The sequence below is a fragment of the Sus scrofa genome, chromosome 11 (genome assembly GCF_000003025.6).
Source record: "Sus scrofa isolate TJ Tabasco breed Duroc chromosome 11, Sscrofa11.1, whole genome shotgun sequence".
NCBI lineage: Eukaryota > Metazoa > Chordata > Mammalia > Artiodactyla > Suidae > Sus > Sus scrofa.
In genome coordinates this window covers 15,700,478-15,727,529 of record NC_010453.5, presented here as the reverse complement: position 1 = coordinate 15,727,529, position 27,052 = coordinate 15,700,478, and the positions used below count along the sequence as shown (strand labels likewise).

At 42.1% G+C, this 27,052-nt stretch overlaps 1 protein-coding gene across 5 annotated transcripts in view; it reads left to right on the top strand.

Annotated features, from left to right (window-relative positions):
• Positions 1-26,160, top strand: part of VPS36 (vacuolar protein sorting 36 homolog) — a 34,100-nt gene extending 7,940 nt beyond the window's left edge. For 4 of the 5 annotated variants that reach the window (XM_003130947.4, XM_013980473.2, XM_021065573.1 and 1 more), the window contains 13 exons: positions 818-886; positions 3,012-3,082; positions 6,342-6,456; positions 7,338-7,427; positions 8,184-8,270; positions 15,267-15,299; positions 15,420-15,497; positions 16,108-16,242; positions 18,362-18,427; positions 20,943-21,007; positions 21,583-21,667; positions 22,654-22,730; positions 22,811-26,160. In XM_003130947.4, the coding sequence (XP_003130995.1) occupies positions 818-886; positions 3,012-3,082; positions 6,342-6,456; positions 7,338-7,427; positions 8,184-8,270; positions 15,267-15,299; positions 15,420-15,497; positions 16,108-16,242; positions 18,362-18,427; positions 20,943-21,007; positions 21,583-21,667; positions 22,654-22,730; positions 22,811-22,904 (1,065 nt within the window). In that variant the 3' untranslated portion in view covers positions 22,905-26,160. The remainder of the gene's footprint in view (positions 1-817; positions 887-3,011; positions 3,083-6,341; positions 6,457-7,337; positions 7,428-8,183; positions 8,271-15,266; positions 15,300-15,419; positions 15,498-16,107; positions 16,243-18,361; positions 18,428-20,942; positions 21,008-21,582; positions 21,668-22,653; positions 22,731-22,810) is intronic. The other variant, XM_005668376.3, reaches the window with a different exon arrangement.

Below are 27,052 nucleotides of genomic sequence, written 5' to 3'. Positions count from 1 at the left end.
ATTCTGTCACACTGTTAGGTATAACTACCTTTTTTTTTTTCCTACCGGGCATCCCTGATGTCTCAGTGCCATTGATTCAATCTCCATTCAGAGTTATTTTGCATGTGTTGTGTCTTTTTCTGGATTTTCTTGTTACTTAAAAATCATTAGAAAAATTTTTACAGGTGTTATTCACAAATTCAATCTCACGGTAAAAATTCACTCAGTAATGATGTATATAGTTTTGAAAAAGGGTCCTTTGCTTCTTTCTTCCGTTCCCTCATCGTTTTTCTGAGATAACCATTGTTAACAGAGCAATGAGTATCCCATTTAACCTTTTTCTACTACTTATATGTGTACGTATATGTGTGTACACACATCTGTCTATCTCTCTGTAGGTAAATCTCGTATGTAGTTTGGGGGATATAGGGTTAATCTGTATCTTTCTATCTGATTATATTATAAGCAATACGCTGTCCGTTGCTTTCTTCCTCACTAACCTGTCGCCACGTCGTAGAAATAGATAACACTTGTGGCTCTACTCAAGATTCTTTCTAACCTCTGCATGGATTCCCTAGTATGAATGTATCACACTTGACTTAACCACTCCGCTATTAGTTATCCGCGTATTTAGGTATTTAGGTTGTTCGCAGTTTTTTCCTCCTTTTAGCAAGGCTTACAAAGTGTGTAGCATTGCTTCTCTTTAACTTGTGATAAAGCTAATTCTAAAATGTTTACTTATGAGATTGACTTACTGTCGTGCAATTCTGGGGGAAGAAAACCTGGACTACCTTGAGTGAAATGTTACTAATATTTTGTGATGATCTTGTTTTTCTAGATTAAATTTGATGCCGGGACCCTCCTTCTTAGTACACACCGACTGATTTGGAGAGATCAGAAAAATCATGTGAGATACAGTATTTTTGCATTTGTTCTAGGTTTTAAATCACAGAAGTTGGTTTTTCCCCTTTGTGGTAAAACTGTAAATAGATGCAACACATTTTTATTTCCGGATGTCAGAAGAGTCTGTCCCATGTGGTTTCTCTGAATGTGGAACAGAGAGAGGAGTTAGGATCCGGTCCTCATTCAGCCCCAGAGCAGTCAATAGCGACTCTGCAGAGAATCTTGGCGACTCCTGGTTTTTAAACACTAATCAGATCCCACCCCACACCCGAATGACCCGGTCAATTGTCAGGGGTCCTTAAACTAACACGTCCTTAAAGCACCTGGTTCTCCCTGATAATTGTCGAGAGTCAGGAGGCGAGGTCTGCCGAGAAGTGCGTGCTTTTACCTAGACATTGAGAGGAACTGCCGTACATGGCTCAGCAAGAGGAGGAATCCCCCATGTTTTCATTTCGAGGAAGAAAGAACAAGTTATGTATGTAGACCTGGTATCTTTATTCCAATGATCTTTATCTTAAAAGTAAGGAAGTATATCAATTTTAGTGTTGCCAGCAAAGTAAGCGGTCTCTTCTGTTATTTTCATAATGCTGACCCTACGTGAAATTTTCATTCCATGGATAAACTGTATACTGTACTGAGGCTCTTTGCCGCTAGAACCAAATTGTGCCCCCTTCTGGAGTTCCCATCGTGGCTCAGTGGTTAACAAATCCGACTAGGAACCATGAGGTTGCAGGTTCGATCCCTGGCCTTGCTCAGCAGGTTAAGGATCCGATGTTGCTGTGAGCTGTGGTGTAGGACGCAGATGTGGCTCGGATCTCGCGTTGCTGTGTCTCTGGCGTAAGCCGGTGACTACAGCTCTAATTAGACCCCTAGCCTGGGAACCTCCATGTGCCGCTGGCGCGGACCTAAAAGGACAAAATAAAATAAAATAACAAATTGTGCCCCCTTCATGGCGCTGTTGTCCTTGTTGATAATGCATGCCTTAGAACTGTTAATGTTGTCTAATTCTTTTAAAAGAAATACACTTTCAAGAAAGGAATCTTTTTTTGGAGGGATAGGTAGCCTTAAACCATATGCTTACTAATTCAATTAATTTTAGTATAATTTTTTTATTATCATATAAAGAGGCTCATTTAGACATCCTTAGACCTATTAAATGCCAAGAATTTGTAATAATTTGAAAATTATATGTACCAATAAAGGGAAGCCACATTAGTATTTTCTGTTAAAAATTAGTAGGTGAGTGAAGTATGGAAAATTATAAAGGGACAAAATCAGGTGTAAAACGCACTCCTTAAGGTTGTTTTGATTTGCTTGTTCTATTTTGTTTTCCATATAAGAATATATTATATGTAAAAAATTTTCATATAAATACTTTTTACAGGATGTACCTCCTATAAAAATAGGTAGTTATAGAAGTTCCTATTGTGGCTCAGTGGTTAACGATCTGACCAAGAACCATGAGGTTGCGGGTTCGATCCCTGGCCTTGTTCAGTGGGTTGGGGATCTCGGATCCCACATTGCTGTGGCTGTGGTGTAGGCCAGCAGCTGCAGCTCTGATTCAACCCCTAGCCTAGGAACCTCCATATGCCGCGGGAGCTGCCCAAGAAATGGCAAAAAGACAAAACAACAACAACAAAAAAAAAAACAGGTAGTTATAGCTGTTTTTAAACTTATTCCATGAAGAAAAATCCTACCACTATCTTTTTTCATTCAGTTTTCCCTAAATTTATTTAAGAAATAGAATAACATTGTCATTTAAAAATTTTTTTAATTTTTTTTTTTAGGGCCGCATCCACGGCATGTGAAAGTTCCTGGGCCAGGGGTCAAATTGGGGCTGTAGCTGCTGGCCTTCCCCAAAGCCATGGCAATGCAGGACCTGAGCCGTGTCTGTGACCTCCATCACAGCTCATGGCAATGCTGGATCCTTAACCCACTGATCGAGGCCAAGGATTGAACCCACATCCTCATGGGTTCATTCCTGCTGAGCCACAACAGGAACTCCCATGTTATTTTTTATTGTTTTAATTATTAGGTACCTTAAAGGTACGTGGCACTCTAGGAAAATCTATGAAACAAGGATTTCTAATGCGTTTTATGGACCACGTTTTCTTCTGATTCCCTCCCAGGAGTGCTGCATGGCCATTCCTCTTTCCCAAATTGTGTTCATTGAAGAACAGGCAGCTGGAATTGGGAAAAGGTAAGGTCTGTATATCACAGTCTTTATTCACTGCAGCATCTCCAGTCAGGCTGTCACCATTAACTTGGGTGATGCATTGCTTGGTCGGTCATTGCCACGACTGCTAATGTGGGAGTGAGTCTAACGACTGTGTTTGGGGCTTTGGGAATGACGGTCATTGGTCAGAGCTCCTCTGGGAAGGTGTTATCCTGGGGGAGGAGAGACATGGGTGAGGGAGATTAAGAGACACAGACTTTCAGTTATGAAATAAATGAACCATGAGCATGAAGGTACCGTGTGGGCAATACAGTCAGTAAGTGTATCATAGCTCTGTGGGGTGACATCACTAGACCTCTCGTGGGGATCATTTTGAAATAGACAGATGTATCGAATCACTCTGTTGTGTAAGAGAAATAGTGTTCGTGGGTCAATTATACTTCAAAACTCATGGAAAAAGAAATCAGATTTTGTGGTTGTCAGGGGCAGAGTGTCGGGGGAGGGGACTTGGATGGGGGAGTCGGATGGCACAGACTTCCAGCAAGAATGTAATGTACCCGTGATGAGTATAATTAACACGGCTGTATGTTATGTATGAAAGGTGTCGAGAGTAAACCCTAAGAGTACCCATCACAAGGAAAAAAATTTTCTGTTTCTTTCATTTTGTGTTAGGTGTTCACTAAACTTCCTGTGGTAGTCATTTCTTGATGAATATAAGTCAAGTCATTATGCTCTGGGCCTCAAACTCATGCGGTGCTGGTGTCGATTATATCAAAAACTGGAGAAAAAATATGTATGTTAAAAAAAGGAAGGTGTTATCCTCCTTCCAACTCATTGATTAAATGGAAGTCATTCTTTTTCTTTTCTTTTTCCTTTTATTTTTAATGGCTGCACTCGTAGTACGTGGAAGTTCCCAGGCTAGGGACTGAATCCGAGCCACAGCTGGGACCCACACCTCAGCTGCAGTGCTGTGGGATCCCTCAACCCACTGCGCCCGGCTGTGGGTAGAGCCTGAGCCTCCCAGTGACTTGAGCCACTGCACTTGGATTTTTTTGTTTGTTTTTTTGGTCTTTTTAGGTCTGCATCCTTGGCACATGGAAGTTCCCAGGCTGGGGGTCGAATCAGAGCAGTAGCTGCCAGTCTACACCACAGCCACAGCAATGCAGGATCCCACCGAGTCTGGGACGTACACCACAGCTCATGGCAACACCGATCCATAAACCAATGTGCAAGGTCAGGGATCGAACCCGCCTCCTCATGGATACTAGTTGGGTTCATTACTGCGAAGCCATGATGGGAGCTCTGCAGTTGGATTCTTAACCCAGTATGCCACAGTGGGAACTCCTGAATGAGTGTATTTTAAACTTGGTAAAATATGGCAGTTGAATCATCCAAGAAGTGAATATATGAAAAATGACCATGGATTTTTTTTATGCTGACTTCGGGATTTTTAAACTTCATTTTGTATCATCGTTTAGCCTTTTGTTAGGTTTCCTTTGACAAAGTCTGATAGGCAGGGCTCGGGTGTTTGCATTTTAAAGATTGTATAATGCTTTTGCTCAGTCCCCTGGTCCTAGGTATTTTGTTGTTCTGACAGTTCAGTTCAAACAGTCCTGTGATCCTGCCTTTATTCCAGTCTTATTTGCTCACCTCACTTGAAGGTGTTCATCACAAAGGAATAGATGAAGAGTTCATGCAAGTCTGGCCCCAGTTCACCAAAGCATTGTTACATCAAGGAGGCCCCACACATGGTGTTTCAATTTTAGAGTGATATTCAGGCAAGCCAGTGGGCCCAGACAAAGTAACTTCGAGTCATCGATGCATCTATACTGTGGTCACAAAGAAAAAGCTCTAAGATAGGCATGCAAGATGCGTTGAATATTTTGGTTTTGCTCATATTTATAGAAGATTATTTATTGAGCTGGTAGGGAAAAAAGAGACATAAAACTGAGCAAATATAGTGGTGTTTTAATAGCGGAGAAGAGAACAGAAGCCATAAAGCTCATGGTAGTTTGTGTTCCTAGAGCAGCTGCCTTTTGAGATTTGTTTTTGGTATTGGCTATCTCTCTGGAGCATGTTGTTGACTGAATGGCATTTTCCAAAAATGACACTGTAGATTGTTAGTTTTGGATGGAGTTTTAATAAAGTGTCAGCTGGCCAGTTTTACACAGCTGAGTTTTCACACTTTGTTTTCAAATGAATAAGGTAGTATGCTTTGGCAGAAGTCATAGGCCCCCTGGTAACCTTTGGGGATGATTCTGTAGATGGAAAATCCTAATCATAAACCAGTAGCACAAACCACCTTCAATTTCGCAAATTTATTTTGAACTTATCCCCTAGAAGCACATTTTTATTTACTCTGAGTTAGTAAGTTGATTTTTTTTGAGGGGTTCACAGCTTATAAATTGTAAGTAGATAGAGTTCCTGTCATGGCTCAGCAGTAACGAACTCAACTAGGATCCATGGGGATGTGGGTCCGATTGTGGCCTTGCTCAGTGGATTGAGGATCCAGTGAGCTGTGAGCTGTGGTGTAGGCTGGCAGCTGCGGCTCCGGCTTGACCCCTAGCCTGGGAACCTCCATATGCCACAGGTGCGGCCCTAAAAAAAGACAATTATAAATTTTAAGTAGAGATATTGTTGAAAGGTTCATTAATACTGAATTGATCCAGACTTTAAAAGGATTCCGTTCAGGATATTCTTTGTTTCTACATGAACTTTATTTTTTTAATTTATTATTATTTTTTTAAGTTTATGTTTTAAATTTTTCCCCCCTTTTTTTTTTTAGGGCCACACCTGCAGCATGTGGAGGTTCCCAGGTTAGAAGTTGAATCAGAGCTTCAGCTGCCAGCCTACACCACAGCCACAGCAATGCAGGATCTGAGCCACGTCTGTGACCTGCACCACAGCTCACGGCAATGCTGGATCCTTAACCTACTGAGTGGGGCCAGGGGTCAAACTCGCATCGTCATGGATATGAGTTGGGTTCGTTACTGTGGAGCCATGATGGGAACTGCTCTACATGAACTTTAAAAGTTAGCTGAAATATATTGAAAGTTATAAAGGTGGAATTAATGATTTTTAGGAGTTCCGGCTGTGGCACAGTGGGCTAAAGGATCTGGTGTTGTCTTTGTGGCTGCTGGAGTTGCAGTCTCCAGCCTGGTGCAGTGGGTTAAGGATCTAGTCAGTGTTTCTGCAGATGCAGCTCAGAATTGATCCCATGGGTAAAGAAAAAAAAAGTGATCTTACAAAGGCAATTAAATACATCACATTTGCCCTTTCTTAGTGCCAAAATAGTGGTTCATCTGCACCCAGCTCCTTCTAACAAAGAACCTGGCCCATTCCAGAGCAGTAAGAACTCCTACATCAAGCTCTCCTTCAAAGAACATGGCCAGATTGAGGTGAGTTTCTTTATGAATACTATCCATTAGAAACGTGCTTGTATGTATTTTGGTTGTTGTTTGTCAGTAGGATGTAAGGCAATATTGTTCAGCATACCAGGCTTCAGCATATTTTTTCAATAACATTTTTATGCTGTCTTCAGCATTATCGGTGGAGAATATGAAGTCTGAGTTTCAGTGGTCGCAGGAAAAAGCAGAGCCTGGAAATAGGCTGAAGTCATGGCACTAGACTCCCAGTAAAATGCTCAGTGGTCTGGTTTGGTTAAAGGGACAGGATGAGTGTGTATCGCCCCTCGGAGATCATGCATTTCTTGTTCTTTTTCTCTATAGCACCTGACCCAGTGTTCTTTGCACAGGAGGCACTAAGCACATTTAAGTGACTAACTGAAGTTAATCTCAGTTACAGTTAACTAACTGTAGTTAAAAAATGCAGTTGATTTTTTTAAGAGCATAAGCATGTTTTGGCCCTAATATCTGGCCTCACATTTTTAACCTGACAAATTATTCTCGGCTTCCTTCATGGATAATGGCTGTGTGTTTTTCTTGGCACTGTGTCTGTTTTGCTATAGATTGAAAACAATCCGCATATGCAGAATTGTTTAAAGTTAAGTCCATTTATTTCATTGTCACTCATGTCTTTGTTGAGAATAGTTCACTTTATATAGGTCAGTTCCTTTTTTTTTTTCTCCTTTGTGCTTTCTGAAGTTGATCCAAGAAAAGAACTTCCTTTGATTTCCTTTGATGTGTCTGAGAATTCTAGGCTTGTTGCAAATGACTGAACAGACCTTTCAACTAAAGAAGTGTTAAGTAGTGATTTGTACAAAGATGGCACAGCCTGACTGACTCATCTAAGTGTGTGTGTGTGTGTGTGTGTGTAACAGTTTTACAGGCGTTTATCAGAGGAAATGACACAGAGAAGATGGGAGAATATGCCGGTTTCCCAGTCATTACAATCAAATCGGGGACCCCAGGTATTTTTTTCAACTGTTTCCTAATCTAGTATTTTTAGCTCTGTACTTGCAGCTTCATTAAGGGAAAAGAGTTCTGTGATTATTGAACTTATCAGGAAAAAAAAATGATATTCTAATTAAAAACTTATTTTCGCAGAACCTAATTTAGTGCTCTATAGACATTAGACACTTAGTAATAATACAGGACTACTTATCAGGGTAATTTGGGGGTGATAGAAGTTAGTGTCCACTTTCTATACTCTATTATTTAAAATACTAATATATCAATTAATATCTTAATCTCTCTGCATCTGAGAGAACAGACAGTAACTCTGGGTGACATTTTCCAGGCCAATCTGAAGAACCACCAACTATGGACAGACACTCAAATGTGTAAAAGTAGCTTGTATAATAATGGTCAGGAACCAAAATTTTAACTACAGCACTTGTGCACACTTGAGACCCTGATTAAATATCTGATACATACACAAGCACTCGCCGAAGAACCAAAATGAAGAGGAAGTCTAATTCATGTCGAAAATACAGAGTAAACTATGCCATCTGTTGTTATGTTCCTTCTTTCTTTGTAATGATTTGACGGTCATTGTGATGGCAAGACACTGACAACTGTTTTGAAAGGAAACTAGATGCGATTGTGTGCTGTTTTCCGTGGTTCTTTGTGGGTCCTCTCCCGCCATTGAAAACACAATGTGGTGGGTTACAAAAGATTGTGTCCTTCCTATTTTGCACATTTAATTTTCTGCTTTTGTTTTTCAGCCAGGAAGAATAAGGGCTGTAGGAATTGTAGGTATTGAAAGGAAACTGGAAGAAAAAAGAAAAGAAACTGACAAAAACATTTCTGAGGTAACCGCTCAAGTTCCCATCAGCTGCTTTTTCAGTCATCTTGTTGATTCTTCTGGATTCAGCTGAGACTGACTCCTTTCTGTGAACTGGGATGTGTTTCGTTTGCCTAAAGCCACGCAGTCTCTTACGCTGTTTAACAGGCCATTTCAGGTTGGCATGATTTAGCCCAAACGTGTTTTTTAAGAAAACTTTTCCAAAAAGGAACCAAAAAGAAACACAGATTTGTCTTCTGTGATGTTTGAAAACCTTGTGGTTTATTGTGCGTAAGTTTTAAAGTCTAGATGGAGTTCCTGGGAGGATACTCCTGAGGAATTCAGGGTGCTCTGTGTAAGTAGCTGTTGGTGGATGTTTGGGTAACTTCGCTGATGGACAGTGCTGTTCTGGGACCCTTGCCTCTGGCCGGACACCACACGATTTTATGCTGCCGTCCACTCAAGGGCCAGCCAGTAAGAATGGCTCAACCCAGCTTGTCTCTTCCCGGAGAGCCACCCTGAAGCACGTGTGTTGCCCTTTTCCTGAAACTCATCAGATCTGAGGAAATTCAAGTGAAGGGGAAAGAACTCTAGTGAAGAAAGTTTAGCATTAGATTTTGGCAATTCATTAGCACATCTAAACATATCGTTGGTTTATATGGTCTTGGACTTTGATGAACTGATTCTGTGAAGTAATTTTTTAGTTTTCATAATAGTTTGAAAGAAAATTCCTTAATTAGTGCTGTTCATAGAATTTCAGAGATGTATCTCAGTCAAATGAAGTCTTAACTGGAAATAATTACTGGTTACCTGTATTAGTCAAGGTTCTCCAGAGAGACAGAACCCATAACAGATTTCGATTTCGATACGTCGATATAGACGTGCTTATATCTATATAGCTCTATAGATAGAGGTATCTGTGTATCTATGTTTTCCTATCTTTTATATATGCAGTGAGATTTATTATGAAGAATTGGCTCACGTGATTGTGGGGACCTGCCAGCTGGTGCCCCAGGAAAGCTGGTGATAGAAATGTTGGCCAGAGTCTGAAGGGCTGAGAGCGGGGAGTGGTCGTGGTACTGAGTCCTGGTCCAAGGTCAGGGTGATTCTGATGTCTCAGCTCAGCAGTCAGGCAGAGAAAGAGCCAGTTCTCCCTTCTGCCAGCTTTTTTGTTCTGTCAGACCCTCAGCAGGCTGGAAGATGCCCTCCCAGGTTCAGGAGAGCCACCTGCTTAACTCAGTCTGTAGATTCAAATGCTCACCTCACGTGGAAACTCCCTCACACACACACAGAGTAATACTTGATCAGATGCCTGGGCACCCCACCATCTAGGCAGGTTGGCACATGAAATCGATCATTGTAGCCCTAATCTGGGCCTACTCATTGGCTTGGATTCTTGTTCAGGGACCAGGGCATTTGAACCTACTGAGAGCTGTGGTCTGGGTTTTGCCAATGGCTTTTTGAACTTGTGTGTGTTCATCAGCTCTTTGTATTTCCTGCACATTAGCAGTGGATCCAGAGGCCTGATCAGACTCGTGTGTGATCCCTTGGTGAGGCCGGAGGTGACACCGTGTTCCTTCATCAACCTCTTTTTATGGGGTTAGCAGCTGTCAGTATCCAGTGCATAGACCTTTGGTTCATTGGTGGTTGCAGATGGTGATATTCTGTGATTTATTTGTAATTTATTAGTTGGAATACTTTTTAAAGATTTGCTTCCCTGCATTACTGTTTGCTACTCAGTGATGCACTTCATAGAAGGAAGGCAGCCTAAGTGCCCTTTCTTTTATCATCTGGACGATCGGTTGGTCCCTATCCTCCTCCGAAGGCAACTACTTAGTTTTTTTTTCACGTATTATTATGAATTTATACATTTCAACATGTTTGATGGTTTCAACCAATTGCAATTATTATTCCTATTTAAAGCTCAAATTGTCCCATCTTTGGCCAGTGGGAGCCTCTTTAGGTTGGCTCCCGAGTGGTCTTTATGTGACCTGGTGGACTTTGCTTCCTTACTGTCAAATGTGACAAAAATACCAGGACTGTCTTGCATATTTCTGCGCTGGATCTGGAATCAACCAGTTATCTGAGAAGCTCTGGTTTCTTTTAGTGGGAAATGGTGTTTCAGAAGCACAGTCTGCCTGCTAGGAATTTGCATCCCTGTTGGGTAGATCTTTATTTCTAGGCCTTTTCAGTGGAAAGAGCAAAGATTTTTTTTCTTTTTCTTTTTTTTTTTTAAATAAAGGTGCCTCATGAGGTCATACTGATGCTTCCTCTTCAATTTCAGGACCACCCTAGCAAATAATTACTGAGACAATTAGAATGATTTTTTGTGTGTATGTTCTCCCCTTTCTTCCCACGGGTAAAATGTAAGTGTGCCATGTCTACACTGAGGGTTCAGCCTCCACACCTCTCTCCCCTCACAGTGACTGTGCGGGTACCACCACCGGTCCTTAGTCCGTCTGCTCTGGTCATTTGGGTTGTCCGGAGCGCATCCTCTAGGAGATTTTTCACAAAGTGCTCATGGGAACCACATTCCCTGAGTTCTGGCTTCTTCGTATTCCTTCTACATGGAGGTCAGTTTTGCTGGATTTGTAACCCTTGGCTCGCATTTCCCTTCCTGAAGTGACTTCTGTATGTGACTTTCATTTTTTTTTGTCTGACATGAAGTGTTGCTGCCAAAAAGTGATGATAACCTAATTTTTCCCTTCTTTAAAGTCACTTGCTGCTTTTCCTAGTTGCCCAGAGGACTTTTTTTTTTAAATAAAACTTGGTAAAATTTTACTAGAATGTCTAGTCTGTCTATTGGTCATTCTGGATTGTTAGTCTCTGGTACACAATATGCTTTCAATATTTGGTTTCAGAAATGTTTTAATTTCAGGGAAGTTTTTCTACAATTTTCAATAATTCCTTTTTTCTTCTTCTTCTGAGACTCCTACTGACTGTGTGTTGCAGCTTTACTGCCGTCTTCCCCCTTTCTTTTTCCCAGACCCTTTTTATCTTTTTCATTTCTTTTTTACTTTAGAAAAATTTCCCCCTTTTCACCTGCTCTTTCCCTGAGGATTTTATCTGTTGTCTTTATTCCTCTTGCGTTCTGTCTGGTGCAGTCCTTATTTCAAAAAACTTAAAATATTCTTTCTTGAGTCTTGTCACCTCATTTCTGATTTATATTGTCCTTTCATAGCTTGTGTCCTTTTATTAACATCTATTAGCTCATTCTGAAAGAAAAGGTAAACTTTTGATCTGATCTCTGAGTGTATCTTTCTAGCATGCTTTCAGTGGCTGTAGCGTTTTTCTGCACCTGATTTTCTTTTTCCTTAAATAATAGCCTTGTGTGGGATTTGGCTTTGATTAGCTCTTGCTAATTTTTGGGTGACCTTAGTTTTCCTGAACTTTTACGGGAAGGAAGACCTAGTTCAGGGAGGCTTTTCTCACTGCTCAGAGCGCTCCCTTCCGTGTGTCCACGTGGTGTTGCAGGAGGGGGCAGCCCGCTCCTGGGATTCCCTGCTGCATCCCCTGTTTTTAGCTGGACCTTCTCCCCTGCAACTGTTATCCCTCTTTTGCTCGGTTTTTGGTTCCTCTCTCAGGAGTTTGTCCCCAGTGGGGGTCCCTGTGTGGGAAGGTGAGCCTGGAGGGTCACTTTCATGCTTTTCCAAGCGGCTTCAGCCCTTCCCGAGGAGCTCTTGCACCCGCCCACTCCTGAAGAGGGCAGAGCCCTCCCCGTTTGAGTCTCTGTCCTTAAGGCAGCCCGTCTGCTTTGCAGTGAGTCCTCTTGGCTCCTTGGGGTCTTATTCTCAGATCCGTCAGATGCCCTGTGCTTCCCTTTTCTTTCTCCTGCCTTGATGCCGATGTCATGCAGGTCTTGTGGCTCTTGGTGGTTTGTCCCCACTTTCTTGTCTCTTGGGTGTTTTTGTGGATATCTTGTCACTTAGTTTTGTAGTATATGCTGCCTGTGGAGTTTTGGTTTTGAGGTCTACTTGCCTGTTTTTTGTTTTTTTTAATTAAAAAAAAAAATGTATGGCCTATTTTTTGAACTTGTATGGCCGCACAACCTGTGGTGTATGAATGTTCCTGGGCCCAGCGATTGAATCCTATGCCACAGCTATGGCAACTCCAGGTCCTTTAGCCCATCATGCCAGGCCAGAGATTGACCTGAGCTGCTGCAGTCAGAATCTTAACCCACTGTGCCATGGTAGGAACTCCTTATTGCCCCGTTTTAATGTTGGGATTTAGAGAGATTCAGAAACTATGCTACCACAGCCACCATCTTCCTAGAATCTCCTATTCCCATAAAATTCCAGCCTCTTAGCATTAGTAGGGTTTGTACTATCCAGAGAGGGAAGCATCTCAGGGCTAGTGAGTAGCTTTGGAACTAGAACTCTGAGAACTCAGGCCTCCTGGTTAGCAGCGAGTGTGGTCTGCTACATCATGGCCCCTCTCTGCCACCCAGAAGGTGCTCTCACTGTCCTTTTCCAGGGGCTTTTGTAGTCATCCTTTTGTGTGACACTTTTGGAGCTGGCCTGGAACAGTGAGCTAATTTTGTATTATAAGTATCCCTTTTTCTGAATGCAACCATAGTAACTTGGTGTTCAAAATAATGTTTTTCTTAATTTATGAAAAGTTATTGTGTTGTAGTGTACTTTTCTTGGAGTTGCAGAGCTCAGTGGATTCTGCACAAACACTGGGCTCTTGTGCAGGTCACTGACTTACTCTGCTCTCTGCTCAGTGCAAGCCCTACATCAGATGTTTTAGGCTTGTCCTGGCGTGCCGGCAGACAGGCAGGCTGGCTTCCTCTCCAATGTGAGTGGCTACAACAGGAACACAAACCTAGCCCCTAGCTTCTAATGGGGTCGGGGGGCCTCGTTAGTAGAAGTAATGGAAGTCAAGGCTTGCAAGTCAAGTGGGCGCCCGCAGATGACCTGTAGGGATAAGAGGACCCAGGTAGAGGGAACAGAATATGCAAAATTCAGAATAAAGGATATCAAAACAGAAAATTCAGGTATGTATTAATAGTTCCCAAGTCTGACCACCAAAGTAATGACTGAAAATCGGTAAGGAAAAAATGCTGTAAAATGGCTTGAGAGTACCCCGTGGTTTTAAAACAGATGCCTTTTTTTTCAAACTTGGAGTGAAAGTTCAACTTTGGACCAGGTAGAGGAATAGAAAGTTCTATAAACTGGCAGATAAAATAACACGATGGGCATGTGCATCTCTTTTGTATTTGTACATATATTCCTTTAGCTTTTTTGTAGGTGGTTTTTCCACCCATTTTTTTTGGATAGTTGGCTAATACCAAATTTTAGAATAACACTAGATGTGAGGAGGCTTTTGTTTATGCTTTATAATTACTTAAAATATTTTGTAGGTAATTCTTCCAAGGCACTCAAATGTTTGTATTTATTTTTGTATGGACTCTAAGCGATAAGGGCTAGTTTATGTATTCTGTGTAGGCTCACTATTACCTTTAGCAAATTTTTTCTGTGAAACTATAATACAGTACATCAAACGACTTACCACATACAAATTTTAAACTCTTGCTTTTACACATAGGTATTAGTAGTTTGTCTGTGCAAACTAAACATCTAAGTATGTAAAGTGTTGGCGTTTTAACTTTGAAAACAAGGGTGGCGTGTGATTTGCCCTCCATTTAAATGTTGGAATTGCCTTAGTTTCAGAGCTGGTGCCCCGAGTTTCCCACAAAAGGCTTCCTGCATCTGCTGGCTGTTGCTGATAAGAATCCAGCGTTTAAGCCTTTTGTTTATCTGAGGAAATTCCTGTTAGGTGTGTGCACATTTGTCCCCTTTGTTTGCAGGAGCAGCCTGGTGAGTCGGCCGTAAGAATTGTGCACAGTATTCTATTCTTTTAGCAAAATCCTTTTGCAGATGGGGGATACTTCCCTGCATGTAATTCCAATGGCACCAGCCCGTCAGAACCTGCTGACCACTGTTCTATGTGGATTGAAAGAGTTTTCAATTAGGGACAGGTTGCTTAATCGGTTTTACAAAATAACATCTGTGCACATCAGTTAGAGGATGTTCTAACACTGGAAGTGTATTTTTAGTGATTTGAAACAAATGTATTATAAATAGGTGTGATTACGTTTGAAGAGGACTTTGAAGTAGGTACTTATTGTAGTGAATTCAGCTGTTGATGGGTTTGGTTGAGATATGTTTTGGTGGCATTCACATTGCTTTACTTTTGTGATATCCACTCTATTCAAAGCTACAAGTGGAGTCTGTTTAATATTCAGAGGCTGAGGGTGCCAGTTCAAGTTAAATCACACTTGCTATTAAAGCTAAAATTGTTGGACCCAAAGAACTATTTCCACAGCTGCCTGTTGCCATTTCCAGCCAGGAAAGCCTCACAGAGCCTTTGAGTCTTGACCCCCTACCTGGAAATGGTTTTGGGGGAAACCAATGACACGTTTTTATTACTCGTGTCAAAAAACAGTAAATAATATTTTCTGAACTATTACTCATGTCACCTTTTGTTTGTTTATTTATTTATTTTTTTTTGTCTTTTTTGTCTTTTTAGGGCCAAACCCGCGGCATATGGAGGTTCCCAGGCTAGGGGTACAGTCGGAACTGTAGCCACCGGTCTACGCCAGAGCCACAGCAGCGCAGGATCCAAGCCACATCTGCGACCTACACCACAGCTCATGGCAACGCCGGATCCTTAACGCACTGAGCGAGGCCAGGGATTGAACCCGAAACCTCAAGGTTCCTAGTCTGATTCGTTTCAGGTGGACGGGAACTCCACCTTTTGTTTGTTTAATCAATAACTATTTCACTTTGAAGAATGAAAAGGTTTTGTTTGCAATTTGTTTTGGCAAATTTATGGTTTAGCTAAACTGAATTCTTACAATAAGGTAGGTTAATTCCTTGCATAAATATTTATATAAATAAATTGGTGTTCTAAAGAAAATTTCATAAATTTTTATCATAGGGAAGGAAATAGAGTGTTTCATTGCTTTCAAACATTTTAATTCTTTAGACAGATTCTAACAAAAATTTATTTCTCATTTCAGGCCTTTGAAGACCTGAGCAAGCTAATGGTCAAGGTATATGTCATTTGTACCTATTAAATTCCTTCCAATTATGATACGCTTTTGAAACTATATTTTGTCAGCAGACACTTGGGGACACTATTTCTTTTCAGTCTTTCACTGTTCTCTTGACAGGCTAAGGAAATGGTAGAGCTGTCAAAATCAATTGCTAATAAGATTAAAGACAAGCAAGGCGACATCACAGAAGATGAGGTAAATAAGTTGCTTTTTGAAAGCATTAGAAACTAGATTACACAAATCATGCAGTGATGTTTTCCTGATTTACCAGCTTGCTTCCTTAGTGTCGTGTTTGATTTCCTTGAGGACTTGAGGACGCATGAAAGTGCTCAAGAAAAAGTCAACTGGGAAAACTTTGTTAGTTCTAGCAGAATTACGGGATATTTCAGTACCTTTTTTGGAGGGTAGAAAAAAGAGATATTGAAAGATGTCAGAAGTGGTTGTTTTCGACATCTCCAAAATTTGATATGTTTCATTGAATTTGTCTACAGTCTGGTCACAGCCCTTTTCCTAAGTTGTCGGTTATATCCCTTGGTTGGCATTAAACAGAGCCTAGTTATTTTCTAAGTCTCCTCTGCCGCCACACTTGTGGGGTAGATGGAATATGAGGTACTGAGACAGGAGAAGGAAGAATAATAATCAGATTTATACAGAGAAGAACGAGAAACCCACTCTTCTGTAGTTCACAGCATGGAAACGCAGAAGGAGAGCTGGCTAGAACGAATGTGTGAAGGAAGGATTTCAGATGTTTGGGTGGAGAGACTCATTCTGCAAAGTCATTTTGTGCCTTTTCTCCTCATTACAGACCATCAGGTTTAAATCCTATTTGCTGAGCATGGGAATAGCTAACCCAGTTACCAGGGAAACCTACGGCTCAGGCACCCAGTACCACATGCAGCTGGCCAAACAGCTGGCTGGAATATTGCAGGCGCCTTTAGAGGTAAAAACACAACCTAAATGGTTTTATATTCTGTTAAGTTATTTCCATGTCATTAGAAATCTTAACAAGAGTGTAACTCCCTTCATGATGTGGTCACTGTTCAATCAACATGTTATTTTTTCCTTTTGGTAACATTTAACCAGTTCAGTGTACTTACTAATGGATTCTTTGCCAGTTATCTTCTAAATTTTAATTTCCATTTCAGATTTCTACATCTATTTGATAGGAAGTCTTTCTTATCTCTTATTTTCAAAAGGAAATATATGTTCTTATCTCTTATTTTCAAAAGGAAATAATATGTTCTGTATATATTTAGACATTTTCATATATCTAGTCTTAATATGTAGTGCACTATTAATACTTTGATAATACAGATTCATCTTCTAGTCTAACATTATTCAGGTGATCAAAGCTTTATTAAAGCACTTGCATGAAGAGATATTTAAAACACATGACAAGATAGATAGTGCAATGAATCCCAGAGTGCCCAGCATTCGGCTTCATCTGTAAGCCAACCTCCCCTCACATATACTTTTAAGCAAATCCCAGACATCAGTCACATTGCTTTACCTACATATATTTCAGTATGTAATTATAGTGATAAAGACGCCTTTAAATGTAATTATCATTCCATTTCACACCTAAAAAGTTAAAAGTAGTTTTCTTCTTTTTTGGCCGCCCCATGGTATATGACGTTCCCAGGCCAAGGATCAGATCTGAGCAGCTGTAGCAACACCAGATCCTTTAACCCACTGTGCCAGGCTGGGGATTGAACCTGGATCCTGGCATTGCAGAGATGCTGCTGCCTATCGCATTGCACTACAGGGGGAACTCCAAAAATAATTTTCTTTCTTTTTTTTTTTGTCTTTTTGCTATTTCTTGGGCCGCTCCCACGGCACATGGAGATTCCCAGGCTAGGGGTCGAATCAGAGCTGTAGCTGCCGGCCTCCACCAGAGCCACAGCAACGCAGGATCCGAGCCACGTCTGCAACCTACACCACAGCTCACGGCAACGCCGATCGTTAACGCACTGAGCAAGGGCAGGGACCGAACCCGCAACCTCATGGTTCCTAGTCGGCTTCGTTAACCACTGCGCCACGACGGGACCTCCCAATAATTTTCTTAATATTATCAAATACCTGGTTAGTGTTCACACTTTTTCTTACAGTTGATTTGTTCAAAACAGGATACATGGCAATTGTTTGATTTCTTAAAGTTTTTTGTTTTTTAAATTGTATGGGTTTTCCCTTTTCCCATCTGTTTTTTTCCACCATACAATTTATTTATTGAAGAAACTAGTAATCTTACAGTGTCTCAGAGTCTGAATTTTGTTAACTTGTAGGTTGCCATGCTTCCCTGACCTGTGTATTTCCTGTAAACTGGTAGTTATAGCTACAAGTTCTTTTTTTTTAGGGCTGCACTTGTGGCATATGGAAGTTCCCAGGCTAGGGGATCAAATAAGAGTTGTAGCTGCCGGTCTATACCACAACCACAGCAACGCCAGATCCAAGCCGCATCTGCAACCTACACCACAGCTCACAGAAACCGAATCCTTAACCTACGGAGGGAGGCCAGGGATCAAACCTGTATCCTTGTGGACACTAGTCAGGTTTGTTACTGCTGAGCTACAACGGAAACTTCCAAGAATTTCTTTTTTTTTTTCCTAACAAGAATATTTCGTAGAGGGTGTTAGACATTTCCATCAGGAGGTACATAATGTCTGATTTTTTTTTGGTGACGTTATCAGCCATTGAGTCATCTAGATCTGTTTCTTCATTAGGGGTTGCAAATGGTGATATTCTTATTTAATTCTCTAATTTCATTTAGTAGCTGGATTAACAGACCTCTTAGATGTGCTTTTTTGAAACATGACATACAACCCCACTTTTCATTTAACTAAATATTTAAACAGTAATCATGACATTAAAGTCCAGATATGGAATTTGAAATGCCTTCGTGATGTCTGAATAGGGTTCTCCTGTGTGTAAATACAGTTTTCAGAACCTTTTTAAGAAATTTTATGCTTTCTGATTTTGTTCTGCTTATGATTTCTGATTTCTGTTAAGAAATGCTAACTGGTGCTAATAATAATGCTTCTTTTTATGTCACATTTTAACAGGAACGAGGGGGAATAATGTCCCTCACGGAGGTGTACTGTTTAGTAAACCGAGCTCGAGGAATGGAAGTAAGAATAGAATATTTAGATATTCTTTTACCTAAATATAGACTTTCTTAATATAATACCAGTTCCCCTACAATGAATACAATTTGAGGAAGGGTTATGAATATCAAAACTATGTTAAGCAGCAGAGGGGTACAGTGAAAAGAATGCTACCCTGGGATCTAGGAGGTGGCTTCTCTTCCTGGTTTTGCTGAGTAACCTTGAGTCACTGCCTTAACCTCTCTGGGACTTAGGTTTTTACCTTTAAAATAAGGATTTGGGGAGTTCCCGTCGTGGCGCAGTGGTTAACGAATCCGACTAAGAACCATGAGGTTGCGGGTTTGGTCCCTGCCCCTGCTCAGTGGGTTAACGATCCGGCGTTGCCGTGAGCTGTGGTGTAGGTTGCAGACGTGGCTCGGATCCCACGTTGCTGTGGCTCTGGCGTAAGCCGGTGGCTACAGCTCCGATTCAACCCCTAGCCTGGGAACCTCCATATGCCGCGGGAGCGGCCCAAGAAATAGCAACAACAACAACAACAACAAAAAAAGACAAAAGACAAAAAAAATAAATAAATAAAATAAATAAAATAAGGATTTGGGAGTTCCCATCGTGGTGCAGCGGAAGCGAATCCAACTAGGAACCATGAGGTTGCAGGTTCAATCCCTGGCCTTGCTCCGTGGGTTAAGGATCTGGCGTTGCCATGAGCTGTGGTGTAGGTCTCAGACACGGCTTGGATCTGGCCTTGCTGTGGCTGTGGTGTGGCTACAGCTCTGATTGGACCCCTAGCCTAGGAACTTCCATGTGCCACGGGTGCGGGCCTGAAAAGACAAATAATAATAATAATAATAAGGATTTGGGAGTTGCTGTTGTGGCTCACCGGAAACAAATCTGAGTAGTATCCATGAGAACACAGGTTTGATCCCTGGCCTCGCTCAGTGGGTTAAGGATCTGGCGTTGCTGTGGCTGTGGTGTAGGCGGGCAGCTGTAGCTCTGATTGGACCCCTAGCCTGGGAACCTCCACATGCCGTGGGTGTGGTGCTAAAAAGACAAAATAAATAAATAAAATAAGGGTTTGGACTGAATGGTACCTTAAAGCTCTAGTATGCTGTGTTTGTATTATGGCAGGTAAGGCTGGGCCCGATGCTGTCTCTGAAAGCACACTGTTCTGAATGAACCACCCTGGGCACAGATTGCCTGCAGGGAACACAGAGGGGAAGCTGCCCGGCTCCTCTGGCTCCCAGTCAGCAGCTGTACTTCACCTCTCTCGGCCCCTTCACACCCAGATGTTCTTGGCCTCCGAGGCTCTGTCCCTACACTCTTTGTGCCCTTGAAGTAGGACACGGTTTTGTGGTGTCAGCAGTCACCTCCATGCAAACAGCTGACACGTACCTCCCCAGTGCTCAGCCCAGTCCCCTGAGTTAAGCCTCTGCTGTGTGTTTTTATTTGAACAGTCACCCTACTACCCCCAGGGGGTACTCACTCCCCCGCAGGCGTTATCCGTCCAGTGACTCAGGAGGCAGCCACCTCCACATCCCCTTTGGGGGCGATTAGGGCCTGAGGGAACTGAGGCTTAGAAAGACTAAATACTTTGACCACAGCCGCACCTGGAGATGGGGTTTGCCTGGGATTGGCACCCCAGCGGGGCTGGTTCCGCAGCCCTTCTGTGTGACTCACACCTGAGTTGGTCCCCACCACACTGGGCTGGCTCTTCGACGCTGCATAGTCCAGAAGGGCAGCTGCTAGCTGGCTACGTGTGACAGCTGTGAACTTGAAATGTAGTTAGTCCAAGTTGAGGTGTGCTGTAAGTATAAATTACACACTGGATTCAGTACTGAGTGAAGAAATGTTAACTCGTTCATTAATAACTTTTTATATCAATTATATGTGGACTTTTCGGATCTGTAGGGTTGAGTAAATATGTGTTAAAATTAATTTCACCTGTTTTTTGTTTTAAATGTGGCTACTAGACGTTTTTGGGGTTTTTTTGTTTGTTTGTTTTAGGGCTGCACCTACAGCATATGGAAATTCCCAGGCTAGGGGTCGAATCAGAGCTGCAGTGGCAGGCCTATGCCACAGCCACGCCAGATCCGCTAAATCCAACGCCAGATCCTTAACCCACTGAGCGGCCAGGTATGGAACCCACATTCTTATAATAGTCAGGTTCTTAACCAGCTGAGCCACGATGGGAATGCCTAGAAGATTTTAAATTATATACATGACTTGCATTATATTTCTGTGGATAGCATTGCTTTAATGAATAAAAGCCTTTGGAGTTCTCCCTGTGGCTCAGTGGGATACCGGTCAGATTCGTTTCTGCTGCTCCAGGACGGGAACTCCCCAAAATTTTTTAAAATTAAAAAAAAAAAAAGCAGCCTTTGCCTCTTTGTTAATCCCTTTCACCTTGTAGTGATTAAACCACCTAAAATCCTTGATCTATGGTAATTTTAAAATTTCCTCTTCTGTTTTAGTGGTCATTATAATTATATAATGTCGTTCTATTAATTGGCAGTGTCAACTGGATTTTCTTTCCCCCCATTAGTTGCTCTCCCCAGAAGATTTAGTGAATGCCTGCAAGATGCTGGAAGCACTGAAATTACCTCTCAGGTAAAAGAACCTCTGCAGAAAGTCTGCTAACTGTAGCCATGATTCTGTCCTGAGGAGACAGGAAAGCCCTGCCAGGCCTGCCAGCCTGCGTGGGAGAATGCCAGCATGTCGCCCCTCTTGAAATTCTATTACGCATGGGTAGAATTCCCCTGGCACTGCCGCCCCGTGTCGGCGGCCTCCATCCTCGGCAGGGCAGTGAGGGGAGGGCGTGGGCTCCTCCCATGAGGCCACTTGGCCAGGCCACCTGCCCTTAGGCTTTGTCTTAGTCTCTGGAGACATGGCAGTACCAGTGTTCAGCTGTGAATTATAACCTCTTTATCCTCAGGCTAAAAAAAAAAAGTAGCCAAGCATATTTTATTTAGCTCATGGATGATAGTTCAGGACTTCACTAACTGTTAATTCACGAGCTTGTTGGCTCTGCCCTAGCTACGCATGGTCATTGTAGTTTCAGTGTTGTTTCATGTTACTAGTGCCCTCATCGCTGGGCATCAAGGAGAATAAAAAATATCAGTGCCTCCTCAGGGGCCCGAGATCCCAGATAGTTATGGCTTTGTTCTCCCGTCTGTGATTTTTAGGCTCCGGGTCTTTGACAGCGGCGTCATGGTCATTGAACTTCAGTCCCACAAGGAGGAGGAAATGGTGGCCTCAGCCTTGGAGACGGTACGGGAGCCCCGGCTTCCTCCCGTCCTTGGATCCGGCCACACGAAGACCTGGATGCTTAGCAACTCGAGAAACAGGATTTCCTTTTGCATTTAGCTTTACTAAAAAGTGACATGCACAGACCCAACTGTAAACGGTTTATCATTAACAATGAATAACTATTAATCACAATTATACTTTGAAAGCCCTTTGAAATGTGCCGACTCTCAAAACATCTTGTAAGGAGGGAGTCCGGTGCACTGATATTTTTGGTTTGCTTTCTGTTTGAAATGCAAGTCTTGAGAACAAGTTTTTAACTTTGTAAATCAGAATGTTGCCGGTGATTCAACCTTTTCTGTCGTAAATACCACCTAAGCTTCATTATAAAACGTCACACATTGTTTTGTGAAATAATTGCTTCAAAATCATGAAAATCAGCTGTAGCTCAGATGGATTTTACGGGTCAAACTGCTGATCAAACTCATAAGGATCCTTGAAGTATTACCACCTCCTAGCCTCTGCGATGAGTGTGTATAATTTGAATAAATCACACGTATACTTCTTATTTTAAACTAGATGAAAACCCCAAGGCTACAGATATTTCTACCACATAGTTAAAGCTAATCCCATGGGAATTCACAGCCTGTTAAGGATCTGACTGCAGTGGCTCGGGTCAAAGTAAAACCAATGCTGTGTATAAGGGTCCTGGAGCATGTACTTTACACTCAATTAGAATTTGTTATATGCTCCTTTTTGGACTATAGAATGGTTCTTTTTAGGAGTTAGTACAGTGCCTTTATTACATTATATAGGGTTTCAAGATGTTTTAGCCTCTACTGTATTTGTTCTGGGTCCTTAAACATTAGGGAAGAAGATTTAGTTCTACTCTTTGGATTTTCATAGAAAATTCAGGAAATCATTTCCCGAGTATACTGGTAGATATTTTCCCCAGGTTAGTACCTGGCCTACAGGATCACATTTTTTTCCCTGCTGTGTGTTTCCGTTAGGTTTCGGAAAAGGGATCCCTGACATCAGAAGAGTTTGCCAAGCTCGTGGGCATGTCTGTCCTCCTAGCTAAAGAGAGGTAGGCCTTTGTTCTTCACTCCAGCTGGCATTTGTGTTTCTGAATGGGCAGGTGACGGTGGTTTTTTCCTTGCTTCCTAGGTTGCTTCTTGCCGAGAAGATGGGCCACCTTTGTCGAGACGATTCAGTGGAAGGCTTGCGGTTTTACCCAAATTTGTTTATGACACAGAGCTAAGAGTTCTGTGTTTGAAATCCTTGTTATCCGTATACTTGCATTATGTGGAGGTTGTATGACCTTGCGCTAAGGGTAAACCCTGATAAACTGAGAGTTTACTGGAAATTCACAGTATACGATAAAGCCCTTTGAATTTCTCCCTAAATATTATGATCCAGGAAGCTTCTTTAGGATAAATATAGGAAAATACAGGAAAATGAATGCCACTATGAATTCAAAATTTCACTACAGTTGTATAGAAACCCTCAGAATTGAACTTGAAAAAAAAAAAAAGAATTGAACTTGAAATACGGTGGATTTTAACTTGATCTTCAAGTCCAACCATTTTTTAAAGAAGAGTATTTATTTCATTCATGGGGGTTGCATGTTTGGGCAGGTTGGATCATTATTTTGGTGTTGCTAAAATTCACTGAATTATAAATGAAGTTTTTCTCTGCATTTAATGCGCCCATTTGCGGGGGCGGGGGCGGGGGGTGGTGTCATGAAGCAATTTATACCTACAGCGTAGTTTAAGAACCTGAAACATTGGAGCAAAATACCCAACTATAGGATGTCATATGAGGCTCCTCCAAGGGCTTTTAGAAGCAGCCATAGGCAGGCCTTCACCAACCAAATAAAGCACCTTTAAAAAGGAGAGAATTGTATTTGACTTACATACACATAACCTGACTAGTTTCTTTCTTTTTTTTTTAAAGCAATGATTTCATGGTTGGCATTTAAAGAATGCAACCATGTCATTTGATTTAAAAACTGCTGTGGCTTTTGAAAGTGAATTAAAGAGCTGTATAGACATGCCCAGAGATATGGTTGCAGATTTGGGAAGTGGACTGGTCCGGATCTCCCGAGGATCGCGGGGGGGAGAGGCCGGGAGAACCTTCAAGCAGCTTTACCAGAACCTTGGTGCTCTTTCACCTCAAAGCCCAGGACGGGAAAATAGACCGCGGTCTTCCTTTCCTTCCTTCAGAAGGCGCTTCAAGGCTGAACTTTTAAAAATCTTTCTCTCATATTCCAGCAATATTTCTTTCCTTGACCCCACACAGTAGCGGCTGTGTGGAGGAGCTCACTGGAGAGTGGCACTGAGAGAGCAACCCGGCTCATCTGGAGCTGGGACCGCGGAGTTTTCCGGACCTCCTGACTCTGTTCCTGCCACGCAGCGACCAGCACGCTGGCATCACCTCCAACTCAGGGACCCCACAGCGGTGGGAGGAGAGCCCCTTTCTCAGACTGAGTTGGCACTGGGAGGTAGTCATGGGTTTCGGCCAAGCCTCTAGAAGCGATGGCATCTGTACCGAGAGCCATTCAGACCCGGAGGACGGGAGACCGGGGCGCAGACTCTGGGACCCCTGAGGCGTCCTCATTAAGAGGCCACTGCAAATGCCCTTTGGGGAAGCTCCAGGGACCCTCAGCTGCAGACCTGGGGAACCCATCTAGTGCGGCCAGAGGCGGTCCCTCATCCCTGCCCCATCCCGCTTCACCTCCTCCAGTGTCATGGGCGTGGTGTGGCCGAAGCGTCCTGCCTCTGCCTTCATTTTCCAAACCTGTCACCGGTTCCCCGGCGTGACAGATCCCCTCATTCCCCCATCGCACAGCCTCAGGTTTGTTCTGGGGGTGATTCAGGGTCTGGCTGCCCGTGTCTTTCGGGCCATTGTGTGTGGTTGGTTGTGTGTCACTCTCTGGGGGATGCGCTCTCTCTCACACTGCTCTGGCACACTTGGATGTGTGCATGTGTACACACACAGACACACACCCCTCATCTGACTAAGGTTTTTAAAAATTATAAAAATAATCTGTTTCACCAGTTGGACTGCGTTGCAGCTGAAATTGTTTTGAGCTATTGGGTCTAGCTCTAGTGGTTTGGATCTATGATAGCAAACTCATAATTCAGCATATTTATTTACACTGGTGTGACAACACATTAACAAAAACAGGCCGTCTGAACTGTGTGAAGTGAACTAAAGTGGAAGAAAAGCGATGTGGGTAAATTTTGCAAATGTCACATTACTTAAAAAAGGAGTATGACTGATTTTATTGTTTTAAACTGGGCATTCTTCACTGTTTCCAGACCTCTGTATATATAACTTTATCCATTTTGTTTTGTTTTTGCCAAATTAGGTGTATTTTGGTCTTTTGTTGGTAGAGGTTATATTTAAATACAACCAATCAGGCCCTGAGTGCAAAAAAAAGGTTTTGTCTTGGTGCTTATTGCCGTTACAATTATTATTTTTGCTTTTCTAACGTTGCTCGTAGGAGCATAAATCTGTTTGTAGCTTTATGGAAATGGAATATTTCCAGTCACATACTGTCAGATTTTTTACATTGCACAAGTGAAGAATGTTTTCAGGGTTAAATGACTGGTATTAATGTATATAAAGGTATTGCAAAATTTAAAAATGATTTTTCTTAACTTGGTGTTCTTTTTAAATGCTCTTTTAAAAATATATGGAAATGATAAACTTTTAGTCAGAAGAAGCCAGTATGTTAAGATTTTTTCTTTTAGATTTTATAATTGAGTTGATGAGAAATATTTATGACCTCAAACTCTTACTATTTTAGTTGTTTTTTAAGAATGGGAAATGGCTCACAAACTGTTTTCTTGTTTTGGGGCTTTTGTTTTTTAAATTCATGATGTGAATTCCACTGTGGACTGACCGTGTGTATTTATGTGAATGTTCTATCTCTTGTTCCCCATGACCAGACTAAACCCATCCGATGTGGATTTAGCTTGTCATCATTCTCATGCTCAAATACTTAAAATGTTCTCCTTTGCCCAACAACCCCAGAGTTTCCATTTGGTACAGTAGAGTTACATCTTCTAAGGCAGTTAGGTTTTAAAGGCTGTGACTAAGGCTGGAATCGAGCATGCTCAAAATGATCCTTGAAAATCTCTTAAATTGCCAATAAAGTTCTCTATATGATCTTACAATTAGAATGCCTGCAGAGTGATACATGGGTGTGAATATTTTATGAATACAGTAAATGAAATATATAAAGAAACTACATATCAACAGTAGATTTTTTTTAGCACCAATAATTAACTATTTAAATGTGTGTCTTTTTTCTTTTTTTTTTTTTGGCTGATAGGTATGGTTGAATTTATGTAAATTTATTGCTAATCCCATCCCTTGTGATAGATCTTAAGTGTAAACTCCACAAGGGTAGAGATTTTTATCTGCTTTGTTCGTGGATGTGTCCGATTAGCCTAGAACGAGGCCTGGCACAGAGTAAGCATTAAATAAATGTCTACCGAATGGATGAATTCCAGTGTGTATGCCTGTTTATTGATTTATCGATTCATTTATTTATTTTTGGCTGTGCCCTCAGCATGTGGAAGTTCCCAGGCCAGGGACAGCAGTGACAACGCCAAGTCCTTAACCACTAGGCTACAAGGGACCTCCTACATATGCCTATTTATAATTTGGCTTCACTTCACCCTGCTTTACCTCCCATTCAATTCAGTAAAAAGGAATGTTTTTTGAATACCTACTGATTTTGTGTGAGGAACTGTGGGCCACTCGGGGTTGTGAATAAGATCCAGCCCCTGCCTTTGAGAGCGTGGCCTCATCAGGAAGCAGACCTGTGAGCAACGGTAATAGAAGATGGGCTGAAGCCTGTGCCGCGGGAAGGGCCACAGGTCCCGTGCCTGGAGGACAGAGGAAGGAGCCTTGAGGTCTGACGGAGGAGGGTTGGGGAAGACCTCTCGGGAGAGGAAGAGCTGGTCCACTAACGAGGCTCACACAAGGACCAAGAGACAGTCCATAGGTGGAAGGCGCTGGGCCGGGAACAACAGGAGGTCTGCCCCTTCCTGCTTCCAGGCCACGTTGTCCCTGTCTGTACTCCCCTTTGTTATTTCTTCCCATTCACCCACCCCCACCTCCAATAATCAAAACCATACTTTCTTCAATCCCACCTGCTCTAGAAAAATCTGTTTCCAGTACCCAATGCTGCGCTGATATTTCTAATCTCCATTAAGAGTTGTTACTGTCTCTCCCATATACGTAATGATCTTTTGTCTTGGTCTCTAATTGTTACCTTGATGCCTTAAGAAAATGGAGACATTGGGTTTAAGTTCAAGGACTGTCACATGACACTTCTTTTGAATTCCCACTGGCCTAGGTCAGTGATTGGACGTGGTCTGTTCGAAGTCAAGT